The 15468-nt window shown below is 44.0% G+C and overlaps 1 protein-coding gene across 4 annotated transcripts in view; it reads left to right on the top strand.

Annotated features, from left to right (window-relative positions):
- LOC134743655 (uncharacterized) overlaps nucleotides 1–13316 on the top strand; it is a 92594-nt gene extending 79278 nt beyond the window's left edge. For 2 of the 4 annotated variants that reach the window (XM_063677236.1, XM_063677234.1), the window contains exons 5-9: nucleotides 2748–6827; nucleotides 7037–7142; nucleotides 7730–8101; nucleotides 9828–10125; nucleotides 10768–13316. In XM_063677236.1, coding sequence (XP_063533306.1) covers nucleotides 2748–6827; nucleotides 7037–7142; nucleotides 7730–8101; nucleotides 9828–10125; nucleotides 10768–11080 — 5169 coding nt within the window. In that variant the 3' untranslated portion in view covers nucleotides 11081–13316. Of the gene's footprint in view, nucleotides 1–2747; nucleotides 6828–7036; nucleotides 7143–7729; nucleotides 8102–8648; nucleotides 8968–9827; nucleotides 10126–10767 lie in introns of those variants that run through there. The other 2 variants (XM_063677237.1, XM_063677238.1) reach the window with 2 other exon arrangements.
- The last annotated feature ends 2152 nt before the right edge of the window (nucleotides 13317–15468 follow it).

The raw sequence follows: 15468 nt of genomic DNA, 5'->3' as shown, positions 1-15468 counted from the left end.
GAGATGAAGAAGTTTCAGCTCAAAAATGACCCCACGGGAATTGCGCCGCGAGCGACTCAACTGTGCAGCGCGCATGTGGACAACGTCAAATATTGTAATACCGCGCAAGAGAATGTGACATATATAATTTTATTTTAAATAGATCCCACATCGCATTTATAGATTTAGAGAAAGCATTTGACAAGATAGACTGGATAAAGATGATGAACATTATGAAAACAATAGGCATAGATTATAGAGACAGACGAATTATACATGCATTCTATAAGGAACAGGAAACTATAGTAGAAATAGGACAGGAAAAAGGAAAGGCGAAAGTAAGACAGGGAGTGCGTCAGGGTTGTCCACTCTCGCCACTAATTTTTAATATATTCATTGAAACCGCCATCAGAAAAATTGTTGAACTAGAAAAGGGGGGTGTAAAACTTAACGGAGAAAGGTTTTATTTCGTTAGGTTTGCAGATGACATAGCAGCCATAGCAGAAAATTCTATAGAACTTGAACAGCTTGTAACGGAAATGGACCACATATTTACAGAATTTGGACTTAAAATCAACATCAATAAAACAAAAACATTAATAACATCCAAGCACAATAACAAAATAGATCCTATAAAAATCAGAAATACAGTCATTGAGCAAGTAAAAAGTTTTAAATACTTAGGAAGCATTATAACATGCAACTCCAGATGCACTTCGGATATCGTCACACGCATAGCCATGGCTAAGAAAGCTTTCAACACCAAAAAACACCTATTTAAAGCAAAGATATCTCGAAACATTAGAAAGCGATTTATCAAGACCTATGTCTGGAGTATAGCGTTATATGGTAGCGAGACGTGGACATTAACCCAGCGTGATAGAGACAGACTAAGCGCTTTTGAAATGTGGACATGGAGAAGAATGGAAGGTATAAGCTGGAAGGAGAGGAAAACGAATGCAGAAGTGTTGGACTTGGTAGGTGAGAAGCGATCTCTGCTGAGAATGATTGAAAACAGAAGGGGAATCATGTTGGGGCACCTGATACGTCACGATACTTACATAAAGGCTATAATAGAAGGAAGAATAGAAAAAAGCAGAGGCAGAGGAAGACCGAGACGTGCGTTTTTGGACCAAGCCAAAGAGAAAATCAACGTAGTGACGTATCAGGAGCTCAAAACAGCGGCAGAAGGAAGAACGGAGTGGCGGTTACTCCACCGACAAGAGCCAGGCTCTTAAGAGTTATGATGATGAGATAAATAAATATTATAATGACATTCTTACACAAATTGACCACGTAATGTTGATCGCATAAAACAACCGCGCGCTTAAAACTCTTGATCAGTCACACCTTTTTTTATAGCTATATATATATATATTTTAATGTTAAGATGATGATTGAGAATGTTAAGATGGATGTGTGGCGTGACGAGAATGGATAGGATAAGGAGTGAGTATAGAGGAAGCCTGAAAGTTGCACCCATAACCGAAAAAGTAAGGGCAAATCGTCTAGCGTGGTACGGGCATGTGATACGGAGAGACATGTGACGAGAAAGGTATTACGAATGAGTGTGGAGGGAGGTACGAGGATAGGAAAACCGAGGAAAAGATGGATGGACTGTGCGAGAGATGATATAATCGCATGAAACGAACGCAAGTGAATGATGAGATGACGGGCGACAGAGAGGTATGGGACCCAAAGTGAATGGGACAAGGGCAAGCGAATGATGAGGCATGATGATACTTTTTAATGTTGGGTAATATTCGAAGCTGCGGGGTAGGTATATATATTTATGGAGAAGGGATATCTTTCAGTGATATGTGTCAGATAAGTGTCAGTCATATGGACTGTTTTTAGAAGTCAATTGAGAGCTTCGTCTTTATATGTAGGTATATTATTTGCGTCGCTGCTGGTGACTATGCTAAATAGAAACAAAGATTTACAAGAGTACTTTAGCAGCCTACCTAAAAGATCGTAGTTTCCTTCTCTTTGTTTCGTATAGCAGCATATGTCGTTGCAGAAAGCGCCCTCCCGAGATCAAAGTGTGCAGCACATTAAATATTCATAGCGGCAATAAGTGCCGGCCCGCTGCCAGCCTTTACTGTCTATTATGAATATTTTGCGATTCCATTTCCGTTCAGACCTTGGCAATGATTTTATAAGAATATGATCTGATTTTGTATTTGTTAGTGTGTACTTGACTTGCAACAATGTTATACTTTGTAAATTGGAAGGTATTTACAATATACAATAAAATTTTGCGAACGCTAAAACGGTGACAGTCGGTTTGGTGCAACCCGACCTTAGTCACTAGATGAACTTGAAATGTTGTTAGTATATTTACGAGTAGATTCAACGGAAGCTTAAAAGGTTATGTTAAATAAGCAACTTATTGAACATTTTTTTATGAAAATCTAGCAAGTCACTAGAATTTTCGTTTTTAATGAAATGTAAGCGATAAGGCATGATATCGAGAAAAATGTTTGAGTCATCAACATAATCAACAATAACAAGAATATTGATAAAATTGGGGACTTACTGTTTCATACGGTAGGCGCCCGGTTATTATCATATAGCCTAGTATATACCCAATTGCTTTCAGCCAACTACGCTCGGTATAATTCCTTATATTTCATTAAAATGTCGAATGAAGCTCCTGGTGTTAGCTCCGGCTCCGCGCACGCCTCCCAAATGTCCGGAACACCATCGATCCGTGTACGGAAAAAACATTCAGTTTTTAAAATGTTTTATGTCATTCTCGCTTTCAGGACCACGAGAACGAGCACAACCGCACCGTGTCGCCCGGGCTCGCGGGTGCGCGCGGTGCCGCGCCCGCGCCTGCGCCGCCCTACTCGCACCCCACCGCCCCCGGCCCCGCCCCCGCCCCGCACGACGACAAGCACGAGCACGTGCAGCGCCCCTCGCACTACCTCACCGTCAACAGCGGCTGGATCACGCAGCAGCAGGAAACGCTCGACCCCACGAAACAAAATCAACCATCTGGCATTCAAAATTCTCTCAACGTCGGCATGCCCGTCTTGGGAACCAACGGCCAGATCATAGGCGTTAACACCGGCTACAACAAACATCCCAACTTTAAAAACGTCGCGGGCGTGATGCAGCCGAGCCAGGAACAGAAGGAGGAAAAGAAGGAGCACAGTTCACCGCAGCAGAAACCGCCGGCGAAGGAGGACGAGTCGCAAATATTCTGCGGGCTCAACCAGCCGCTGACGCCCGAGGTCATGCAGAAGATCAACGAGCAGCAGCAGCTGTTCATACAGCAGAATCAAAAGCAGATAGAGATGGCTATGAAGGGTTATAGAACGCAACTTGCGGAGTCCGCGAACCAAAACAAGCTCCAGGGGCAGAACCAGTACGTGCCGCAGGGGCAGCTGGTGATACAGAACGGTGCCGTAATCAAGACCAACCCGGCGAAGACGCCGCCCTGGCAAGTCAAGAGGACCGACGCCGCGCCCAACCCCATGTCGAGTCCCAGCCCCAAACCTCCCAAGTTAGACAATATGGACTATGAGGACCCACCCATGAACATATCAGATGAAGCCTCGACTGTTAAGAATAACTACGTCAATAATGATGCCATAAACCCGGCCATGTGCCCTCGCGTTCCTCCGCTGCCTCAGCACTACAACATGATGAGCCAGCAGTGGCCACACGCCGAAATGAACAAGAAAAAGTTGAAAAATAACAACAAGAGCTCTAAAAAGAAGAACAACGCCACCGAAAACAAAATAATAACGTTCAACAATGGCATGCGGCTCGTCCAGGAATCTAAAGTAAAATCGTGCGAGGACATGTCCGGCAACAGCGTGCCGTCCTTCATGGACGACCCCAACGGCTACCTGGCGCAACAGACGGTGCTGCTCAACAACACGATATCCAGACAAGTCGGCATCAACTCCTCCTTCGACGGCGGCCAGTACGAGAACGCCAACAACTGCTACCCTAACAACCAGCCGGATAAATCGTTTAAGACATTAAATAAATCGTGCGACATGAACGTCTACAGAAGCAACATGGTCCCCAACGCGTCCCCCTCCCCCAATAATACCCCCGACAGCAGCGTACTATCCGATAAAACCCAGGACGCTGCACAGTGCTGCAAGGGATGCAACGTGTACAAGGGGAACGGCGCAGACTTCTCCGAGAACCAGATGCGAGTAAAATACATGAAGCACAATATGCACAGGATGGAGATAGACGGCAACCGCGGCGACGCACGCCTCGCGCCCAGCCCCAGCCACTTCGACGACAACCCCGTCTCCTCCTCCACCTTCCTCGAGCGCAGCCCCGCACACGAAACCCAGCCCATCCAGGCCGGCACCATTAGCACCAGCAACGGCTCGCCATCCGAGAAGCTCCCCCCGCCCGAACCTTCCCCCACCTCCTCCAACAGCTCCCGCAACACTGACACTCCCCACAGTAACGGCAGCGGCGGCTCTCAGTTCCCCCCCACCTGCACATTCCCCGTACAGAGCCCGGCCTACTCCGGCGTCGGCTCCTACAGAGACAGCAGCCACCCCACCCACCCCACGCCCGGCGGCCAGCCCTACCAGTACCACTCCCCGGGCCCGCCCGCCTCACAATCCATCACCGGCACTCAGATGATGCATTTCATATCGAACCACAACGTTAATAAAAATCTCATGGAAGTGGACAACATATCAATGGTCGGCGTCAAGCCCGGGTTGAAACTCCCGCAGGAGATATTTAGGGTAGAGTCGAGGAAGAGGATAGAGAATTCCATGCCGGGCTATTGTCCACCTCCGCACTTAGGCGGCGGGCCGGCGCACTCGCTCGTACAATCATGTTACGTACAAACATTTGTCACGACTATGGCCAGCGGCTTCTCGGTTACAAGAGACACTGTAACATCCGTGCTAGCCGGAAAAGCCAACACCGCCACAACCTCCATCAACGCGTCTCAGATAAACTTTATCAGACCGCCGCCGCCGCCCAGCGTTAACTTGGCCACCACCTACGCGATACCGAACAACCAGCCGGATCCGTTCATAAATTCAGTGAACTTACCGACCAGCTACCCCCTGCACATAGCGGGCACGACGGCACAAAACATGATATCGAAATCGCCTCTAGAGATGGTCCAGAACGTTATCGGCAACGGGCCCGTGAAACCTGAAACTAGCGGCTCGACGACGCCGATACAATTGAATAGGAGACCGTGCCCACCCACGACGCCCGGCCAGATCTTGATATCGTCGACCGGACAGATCATCGTCTCTAATAATCAAATGCCGCCGCCGCCGCCGAAGACCACGACGGTGGCCTCGCCCATACAGGGATCGAGTACTAACGTCACCGCCTCCGTCGCCCAACTCGTGCCGGCGGCCGGCCCGTCAGTCGTCAACCAGGTCGTCGTCAACACGCTGCCGACGCCATTCGTGATACAACCCCCCATGATGGCGGTGGACGGGCAGGTGGTGCAGCCCAACACGATGCTGCCTCAGATCGTCGCCGGCGGGCTGGTCCCCGGCCAGTCTCCCAACGAGAGCCCGCGCCAAATAGACGTCAACAAAGGCGGCCCCGGCTTCATGCCGGGCGTCGCCATGTTGTCCCCGGAGAGCTTGAAGAAGAGAAATAAGAAAAAGAAGACTAGCGCGAGCATAACTAACGTCTTACAAATAACAGCGCCCCAACAAAACTCCAACAATATTATGGTGCATCACACCTCGCCGCAGCAGAGCTCCAGCCCACAGTTCTCCCCCAGAGGCTTCCAGCTGTCGCCCAACAACAACATATCGCCGGCGCCCATGCTGCAAGCCTTGACGATCTTGCCCGGCAAGTCAGGCACCCCCGCTCACATAGTCATGAACGGCCAGGGCAACTCGAGCAACTTCGGATCTCAACAAATCATAGCCAACACGTCCCCGTCGCAACAGATTAACTTACTTCAACCGGTGAACTTAATAAACAACGCGAGCAACGTAATGTCCAACTTCCCCGCGTTCCAGCAGTTCATAGTGCCAAATATCGGCGGAATGGTGATGACAGCGGACGGGACGATCATCCAGGATAACTCGAATGGTATGCCGATGCAGCTACAGTTGCAGACGGTTAACGGGCAAAATGTGTTGACTCCCGTCCAGAATCCTGGCGTTTTCGCCGCCGGCGCAAATGGCGGAGTCGTCATCAGGGCGCAAAATCAACAGGGAAAGATCATACAGTCGCAGCACAGCCCCGGTGCGCAGTTCCTCTCCCCCAACAACCAAGTTATGATGAACAGCCCCAACTTCAACGGGCAGCTCAGTCCGCTCCTAGCGAACTTGAGCCCGACGAACGTCGCCTTCAACGCGCAGCAGGTCCGGCCCGGGAACGTCCAGCAGGAATTTATCCAGACGAACCAGATGGGGCAGACGCTGATGGTGCCGCTATCCCCGAAGCAGTCGCTCGCGCCGACCAACAGGACTAACACGTTCGTCCAGCAGAACACCACCATAGTCCAGCAGCAGACCACGCTGGTGTCCAACTCCCAGACGCACTCGTCGATCGCGCTCGGCGGCGGCTCGCGTTTGAGCATCGACCCGAACGTGCTGCTAGCCTCGAAGCAAATTCAGAAGCGCAACTTCGACCCGCCGTCGTCGCCCGAAAAGGAGGATAAGTTCGCCAAGTTCCAGGGCGACTCTCGCTTCGGTGGGGCGGTGCCGGAGCGCGCGCACTCGGTGTCGACGCAGACGCTGCTGGCGCGCAAGTCGCCGGGCGGGTCGCCCCCCGACACCACCACGCACTCCCCCGCCGACCCCGCGCGCTCCCCGCGCTACCCCTCCCGCCCCGACACCACAACCGCCGAGCCCGACGACCCTGCCGCCTCGGTGAGTCTCGACACTGCTTTAGTAAGTTCGAGGTCAAGTTTGAACAAGCTTAAATAATCATTGTCCATACCTGTATTAATTAGCTTGCTTACCGGATCTCCTTTCAAACCGACCCAGGATACAACACTTCTGCTTCTGTATCATTGTTTTTATCTTTAGTCAAAGAAATAACATCTGAATGTTTTATAATGAACCGTTTGTGATTCCAGGCGATGGTGCAGTGCGTGTCGAGCAGCGAGCAGGACATGGCCGAGTCCCGCGACCACGTGTGGTCGGCTCCCAGGCCTGATTTCAGCCCCGACACCGATGCGCAAAGTAAGATACTCATAAATCCCCTAACCACGCTAAGTTTTTCATAGGAGCACCATACTTGATTTAGCTTGATTTGTGGTAGGACTTATTGACAGGCAGTTTAAGTCTTAAAATAGTTTTGGCTTAAGCATTTGGGAATATAGTTATTTATTTAGAACAACTGCTGAAAGTTGCAGTTGAGCTAGAACTACAATACTTTCATCGACGGAATGGCCGTTCTGCCAAATTAAAAGTAGATTTCTACGTCACATGGCTAGAATAATTTATTAGAAACCAAATTTCAATACGTCGCAAATCCTTGATGACTGTCCCGTTCATACTACGAATTACTTTATAAGAATTTACATCTTATACCTTTAAACGAGCAATTCTTGTATATATCTATATATATTTATATATTTCGGGGATCTCGGAAACGGCTCTAACGATTTCAATGAAATTTGCTATATGGGGGTTTTCGGGGGCGAAAAATCGATCTAGCTAGGTCTTATCTCTGGGAAAACGCGCAGTTTTGAGTTTTTATATGTTTTACGAGCAAAGCTCGGTCTCCCAGATATTTACAATTACAGAAGACCATGTTGCATTTTCAGATGTAATGTCAAACTTGCCGCTAATGCGACAGAACCGCAACCATAACCCCGTGGAGTCCACCGAAATGCATTACAACCAGAACGCCACCCCGCCCGCCAACCAGCAGAATCTCATGCCCCTCACCACCAACTATTATGAGCGCACGCACACCTATAAGAGGAAAAACGACTTCGGGGACGGCTCCTCTTACAGAACCGACAAAATGATGCGGACTACCTACGGAATGGTCCACGGTCTACCCAAGGAGGACTATGACATGGGGCTGGCCTCCCCCGACAAGCAAGTGAGGCACTTCCCACCCTCCGGAACCAGTTCCGACTCGTCCGCCATCCAGAAAGTATTTGACAGACACAATCTAGGTTCTGGAAATGGTAAGTAGTACTTTCTGTTCTGTGTATATCCTTTCTCGCTACGCTTACGATCCTTGGCTAATTAAACTATACAATCCAATTCTTAGATATTTTACCCATCAGCTTGAGTGTCGGCAACACTTGTGACTCTATTTAAATGAGATCTTGAAGCCCTTTTTCGCGAATATGAAGGTGTCCAACAACTTACATCTTAATTACAAATGTTTCCCTTATTACTAATTCTTTATTATCCCTAACTTTTCAGTCTTGCACTAAATAAATTGGAAACCAAAAAAAAAGAACAAAAACTAATTTTACATGTAAAAAGGGCTTTCAAATTAACTTGTTAACAATTTGAAACAAGAACCGTTGCCACAATTTACTAATTTATCCGGAACCATCTCATGCTTTGGTCACAGCTAACAAAATTCTAAATTGATCATTATGTTGTGTCTTGTATTGGATTTGGATTGACTGACGCCTACGTACTCGAAATTGGTGGACATCACGTGTATAATAGACGTGTGTTGATAATACATAGGTACTGACGTGTATTGGTATATTTCAGCTTCTACATAATGCGATACTGTATTGGTCATTGGTTTTCTTTTGGTTGGGTTAATACAAGATACAGCTGTTAATAGAGGGTGTACTGGAAACTAATCAGAATATAAGCGACGTGCAGCGTCCAACGTTCCCACCCGGCTTTCTGTCGCTTTCCATTGCACCACACTCGAACAAGTAACAAAATTGGCTCACAGATTGGGATCCCATTACTAACGCATCATTGTAAAGCCATCATCATTTCATCTGTTCATCATTGTAAGTAAAGCACAATTTTCATATTACTGTTCTTCTTTGGTGTGGGAAAATGTACATTATTTACAAATCTGCTTCACTTATTGTACACTTATAGTACAGTATATATTGTTACCTCTAGTTTGTGATTAACAGATGATGTTTACCTTTACACGATAATTATAAAACATTAGAAAAGTCCTCATTCTCATGCAGAATCATACTGTTGGGCGGCGTGTTTTAAATATCGACTTTATTCTGTTTGCGTTAAGGCAGAAAAAATAAAAAGTATCATCACAAACTACATGTAATTTGTCTGTAAGTTTGCACTTGTGATTTAATTACTGGAAGTGTTACAAAGTCGGATTTTTAATTGATCAGTGGCATGTTTTAGTTGGTCGTGCAAGATTAATTGAAAGTTGTATTTGCAGTTAATAGATTAAATGATATTTTTATTGAAGAATGAAACTTGTATCATTATTCAAGATATATAATTCTTCTTACGTCGCAAAGAAAGTTGTAACATATTTTCAAATAGGTATTACAACGTCTGTAAGTTTTAAAATTATTTTCGGTTTATCTTGTCGGATCGAATGAATCGAATCGAACGTCACCGTTGAGACTTGCACATTTTTCAATGATCGTTCTACTGGGATTGAAAATCCGATTATTTACTGCACAAAACTATGTTACTGCAAATGTATCTAACACTGAAATTCTTGTCGCCACTGCTGTTCTAAAATATTTTCTCGTATATACCTTATCAAATTGTGTAAAGTTAGCACCTCGCTTCTATCGAATGGACTATTTATGTGAATTATGTGTAATGTAATTTTGTCATTATCAACGTCGTACTCCTCTCGCATGTGTATAAATTTAGTCGACGTACTTATCGGTGTCGGGCGAGCGGGGACGGGCGAACGCGGGCTAACTGTGACAATATCGGTAGATAACAAGAGCGGGGAGGAGTCGGACGGCTCGGCCCCGGCCCCGGCCCCGGGCCCCGGCTCGGGCGACACGTCGGAGACGGGCGTCGGGCGGTCGTTCGCGGCGGGCGAGCTGGTGTGGGGCCCGGTGCGGGGCTACGCGTCGTGGCCCGGCAAGCTGCGACGCCGCGCGCCCGACGGCCGCTGGCTGGTGCGCTGGTTCGGCGCCGAGCGGCCCGCCGCGCTGCTGCCCGACCAGGCGCTGCTCACGCTCTCCGAGGGGCTGGAGGCGCACCACGCCGCGCGCACCAAGCATCGGAAGTGAGTCGACGGGATACGAGGAATGGAATGGAACCCTTGCACCGTCAACGACATGAATATGCGAGCATATTCGAATGCGGACAAAATACAACAATTGTGAAGCTATAAACGTATTACTTGACGGCGCGCGACGCGATCGTTGTGACCGCCGCGTACGCTGTCATTATTAACGTGGATCGTTTGTGTCCTTGGCGCTGAAAGGGTTGAGCGGGGTCGACGACGAAAGATAAACTTTGTCTACGTTTCATTGTATACTGTTATTAGTATCTCGCTTCTTTTTCCGCGCGTTTCGGTCTCGCCGCGCACTAAAAATTCTGCTTGACTTTACTCTCGTCACTTAATTATTTGAAAATTATTATGCGATTATAATGAAGCTCCTATCCGAAAAAATAAAACACTCATACTTACATGCAGTGAACACCCAATCGTGCCCGTCATGTGACCATGAAAATTTATAAAAGCGAAATACTAAAATTCAGTGCTGGAAAACTAATAATTTGTTTTTAAACTTAACTGTGTGAATTCTATTAATGTAAAATTAACCCAACCCAAAAGATTTCGCGAGTAACGTGCTGAAAATGCCACTTGACTTTTCTCACATATTGATTAAATATTAAATGACTATTTTATATATCAAAACAGGAGTAGAAAACTAAACACGCTGCTCGAGAACGCGATCCAAGAGGCGATGGCCGAACTGGACAAGAAGAGCGAGTCCGCCTCTGCCTCCGCCTCGGACGCGGGGCCCTCGTCCCCGGCGGAGTCGGAGGCGGCGGCCGGCCACGGAGACGGCGAGGGCGAGGGCGAGGGCAAGGGCGAGGGCGAGGGCGAGGGCGAGCGCGACGGCCACGCGGGCCGGAGGCGGCGGCGCGAGCGGCCGCGCAGCCAAGACAAGCACAGGAAGGGTAAAGCGGCCGCCGCTAAACCCGACACCCGACTGCGGAGCTCGCGATGACATACGAAACATCACATTTATTTTATTATTTGTGCGGGCATATTTTGGGTTGTAAAAGTTTCTCTTAAAGGCCCCTTCACACTCGTGCGCGAATCGCGGTGCGAAGCCGCGAACGCGAATGTGGAGCGGGCGTCGCAGATCTGCGAAATCGACTGAAGGGGGCTTAAGATATATATGATAAAATGCAAAAGATTGTCCCGATTTGACTGTAGACCTTTATGATGTCCAATGACAAGAAAATATTGGTAGGTGGTAAACCCGACAGATGTCACACCGCGGAGTTCGAACGTTACTGTTTAAGCTTCCCGATGTGTAATAGATTTGTATGTCTACAATTTAGTATATACTTCTTAAATACATCACATAGTCAATGTCATCAATGTGTAGGAATAGTTAGTAAAATTATGTTGTGATTGTACAAACGGTATCTGTACAATTTTTGTTTTCGACGTGTCTAGAGTGTTATTACTGACCAGAGATTATCTACCATTCCGTACCTTTATTAATAAATATTGTATATATCCTTGTAATCTCTTTGTTGAAATACTTTTATTTGAGAGTATAGTATGTTGGATTGAACTAAATTTGGACAGAAAGAAAGAGTTCCTGGCATGAAATTTATCTATATTTTGGTATTTACTTAACAATGACCTATATGAAAGTGATTTATTAAAGTAAAAATAAAACGTAGGTACGTATAGAGCAGCAGTGGTTGTGAACCACGGCCGCTAGAGTAAGCCACGACTAGGTTCGTCTAGTAATCTTCGATATCAACAATAATAATACTATGAGTACACCCCCGTCATCGATGTATTGTACAAGTTTAGTGTACTGTAAATGTATTAAGAAAGTAAATCGCTATATACCGTGTAAATTTTTATGTGTGTTGTTAGAAAGTAATAAGTGAAACATGATTTCTAGTCAAAATATTGAGCATATTAAATGTAGATTTTATAGACGAGGTAATTGACAATAACACTGGCCTGCGTTTGTTGACGCGATCAACATTATTTCGGTTACATAATGAGTAAGTACAGTACATGATTATGATTTACAATTTGTTTGCGTTGGTGACCTCACGTTTGTTAAGCTCAAGTGATAGTTATTGAGAGCCGTTTGATTTCTTTTGAACACGCTACATTTTACATATTACACAAACCTCGTTTCGTGGTACCATGCCTCAATATTCAATTTTAATAAAACCTTTACATGTTTCCTGTCTCTATATGACACCAAAATAGGGGTATTATGATATCCAAATAAATATAATACGATGGTACGTGTTAATTTTGCTACTATACACTTATTATTATAAATGATAACTTTATTAAGTTTCCCATACTTACAAGTTTTTTCATGTAATTATTTTTTATAATCGTGGTCTGAAACAAGGTCTTGATTTTTCTAATTATTTAAATAGAGCAGTTGAGGAAGAAAGGTAGTCACTTGGAACGGCACAACAAACTTACAATTATTTGAAGTAAACCTCCCGTAGCTTAAATGCTCAAGATTCCGTTGGCAGCTGCGGCCTCGTCGCACGCACACGCACAGGACTATCTCACCCACAATACCTACATACATGGCATCACAATGAACACATATCCTTACCTAACCTTGTCATCCTCTTGAGTTAACGTAAAATAAGATATCACTGTAAGTGTCGCTTAATTTATAAGTATTTGTTTTGTGGTGCAAGGGAGATTATGTTAAAACATTTCTAAAATGCTTTTTAAACACATTCAAGTAATATAATGAAAGATTTTTAAAACTAGGTATAATTAATGTTAACTATAGGTAGGTCATGTCATACCATGGATCCACTTGATAGGTAATTTGTTATGGATAGTCATTGTTAGATTATTATCAATGTGCAAAATTACTTTGTGATTTCTAAACATGTCCGATAAAATTATATATCAAGGAATTATCTCATAGCTTACTTACTGTTTTTTATAATATCGTATTTTAACCTTAGAGATTCCACTTAAAATTGAAATAAGAAATGTCACTTCAGATGCCGACATGTATTTAATGTTGAATGGGAAATGTTTATTAGGTATATTGATAGTCGGAGCCTCCCGCGAGATGGTATTATGTACATAATCTTACTGTAGTTATGTATAGTATTTTATTTCAATGAGAATTAATGTTTTATAGACTAATATACAACATAAGATTATTTATTTGTTTTGCTGTGTACATATTTTTTTCAATAAAATGTACCTGTTTTATTTAAGTTGATTTTTGATTTACTCCATGTCCATCCCTAATAATATAAAAGTTAGCGCAAGAGCCTAGACGTGGACAAGGACTATACTGCGAATCTTAAGCGTAGCGAGCGATTTAACCCTTAAATGCATAGTGATGTATGTATGTACACAACAAAAAACATATAATTTTATGCATAATTAGGTAAACTCTATTTGGTCCTGTATAATTATTTTGATCGTAAATTAATACACTTTCCTTCGTTTTATTGAAATTTGCGCAGTATTTAAGTTTAAAAAAATTACATTTCTTTTAACACGAAATGGCGGAAAATTGGGAAAATTTAATGATTTTTAATATGTAATTTAGGCGGTTTTTTCGGGGTTTGTAATTATTTATATTTAAAATCTTTATTATAGGTATATTACAAATAGTATAAATTTCTAATGGTAGTAAAATTTTTTATATCTTTTACCAATAATTGTATAAATTTACATAAATTATTATTTACCCTATGTAAATTCTAATACTGGTTAAGCAGTGAAAATCGATGTTTTAATTTATATTTTTATTTTTCCTAGAATCAGTAAACAATTATGTAAGACATATACTAATTTCAGGCAAAAAGAAAAAATCATGCATTTAAGGGTTAAATAGGCAGCTACTACTAGTGGCTCTGTGAGCTGTAGACCTCGCGAGCATAGCTTAAGATAAGATGGATGTGTAGAGCTGTCCTGCCGACTAACCACCAAAAGATCAGTAGATTCGTAATGTAAAGTAACCTAGAGGGCGCAGCGGAGTGAATGTTTATTGTTAAAAAAGAATAGAAATTAAATTTAAATTCTTGTTTGAGACTTTGACAAGGCACTAATATTTTGCAGACATTAATTGTCATGTGCTCGTGGCATCCGTAACCTCTTGTTTTGAAAAAAAAAAATTCAGATAATTTAGCTGAGATACCTACATGGTTCAAACCTCGACGGGTGCCAATTTTTTAAATTAATTTTTACGTTATTTTTCAAGTTAAACGTATGTTATTCTTATTATCAATTGAGTGTCCCGAATTCTTCTACCGATAACTACAAAAACGCTTCTATTGATAGCTTAATGCTGTCGGCGTGCGAGTCACGTTTTTGAGTAGGTAACTAAATTTTACATTTACTACGGAGAAAACGTGTAATTTTAATCACATTTTTCTATCTCGCCAATCAGTCCTGTTACGTTTAAGAGGGTAGAATAGCTACAGACAATAGGTACTTTTTTCATACAATTTCCATTTCGGGAGAAAACAATTTCCACTAACTAAATCTTAACAAATGATGTGTGATTTTGATGTTGATCGCTTCAGCATAATATATATTCTAGGTTTGTAAATTTCGCTTTAAAAATAATTGTGGCTTTTTAGTAGGTACCATTAGTTGAACCCTATGCAACTATTGATACTGGATAGGAATGGAATCGATTGGCATAAAAAATAGCATGTGAAAAATAAAAGTTTTCAATTTCATACAAACTGTATGGGAAAAGTTTTCCTCGATAGGCTGTATCAGGGATACAGCCGCAGTGGTTGATGTGAAACGTGGCGTAGAAGTTATTGCGAAGACCGCATAGGGCCGCTTAGGGACCTCATAGCGTAAAGCAGGCGTCCTGGAAGGTAAGACTTAAATGTTGGGCTTTGCCCTATCTTACAGTGAAAAGGTTGTAGGGAAGGGAAAAAGGCGCCGCAGGCGCCCTGTACGTAAGGCGCGCTTTTGAATGTCGGGCTTCGCTCGACCCTACAGTGTGAAGCCTGTGTAAAAGAGCGTGCTTCGCACGCTTGAATGTCGCGCTTCGCCCGACCTTACAGTGTAGAGGGCGCCACAGGCGCCCTGTATGTAATCTTTACAATATAAAAGGCCCCCCAGGAGCCATGTATAAAAAGCGCGCGAAGCTGAATATCAGGCTTTACCCGACCCTATATTGTAAAGCCTGTAGGTAAGAGCGCATTTGAGCTTTTATGCCTTAATTTTCACACATCAAACAGCGCCTCAAACAAACGCAGTCGTGAAATTCCTGTAAAAATGCCACATTTTAACTCTTTTCCAGCTTTTTATAGTACCGCATATTTTATTTTTATAATATTTCAAAAAGATCTATCAAATGAACTCAATTGTATAGAAATGGACTGATGAGTAATTATT

Source organism: Cydia strobilella, chromosome 8 (assembly GCF_947568885.1).
Source record: "Cydia strobilella chromosome 8, ilCydStro3.1, whole genome shotgun sequence".
Taxonomy (NCBI): domain Eukaryota; kingdom Metazoa; phylum Arthropoda; class Insecta; order Lepidoptera; family Tortricidae; genus Cydia; species Cydia strobilella.
Note: the sequence above shows the minus strand (reverse complement) of the source record. Positions and strands in the feature narration are given on the sequence as shown.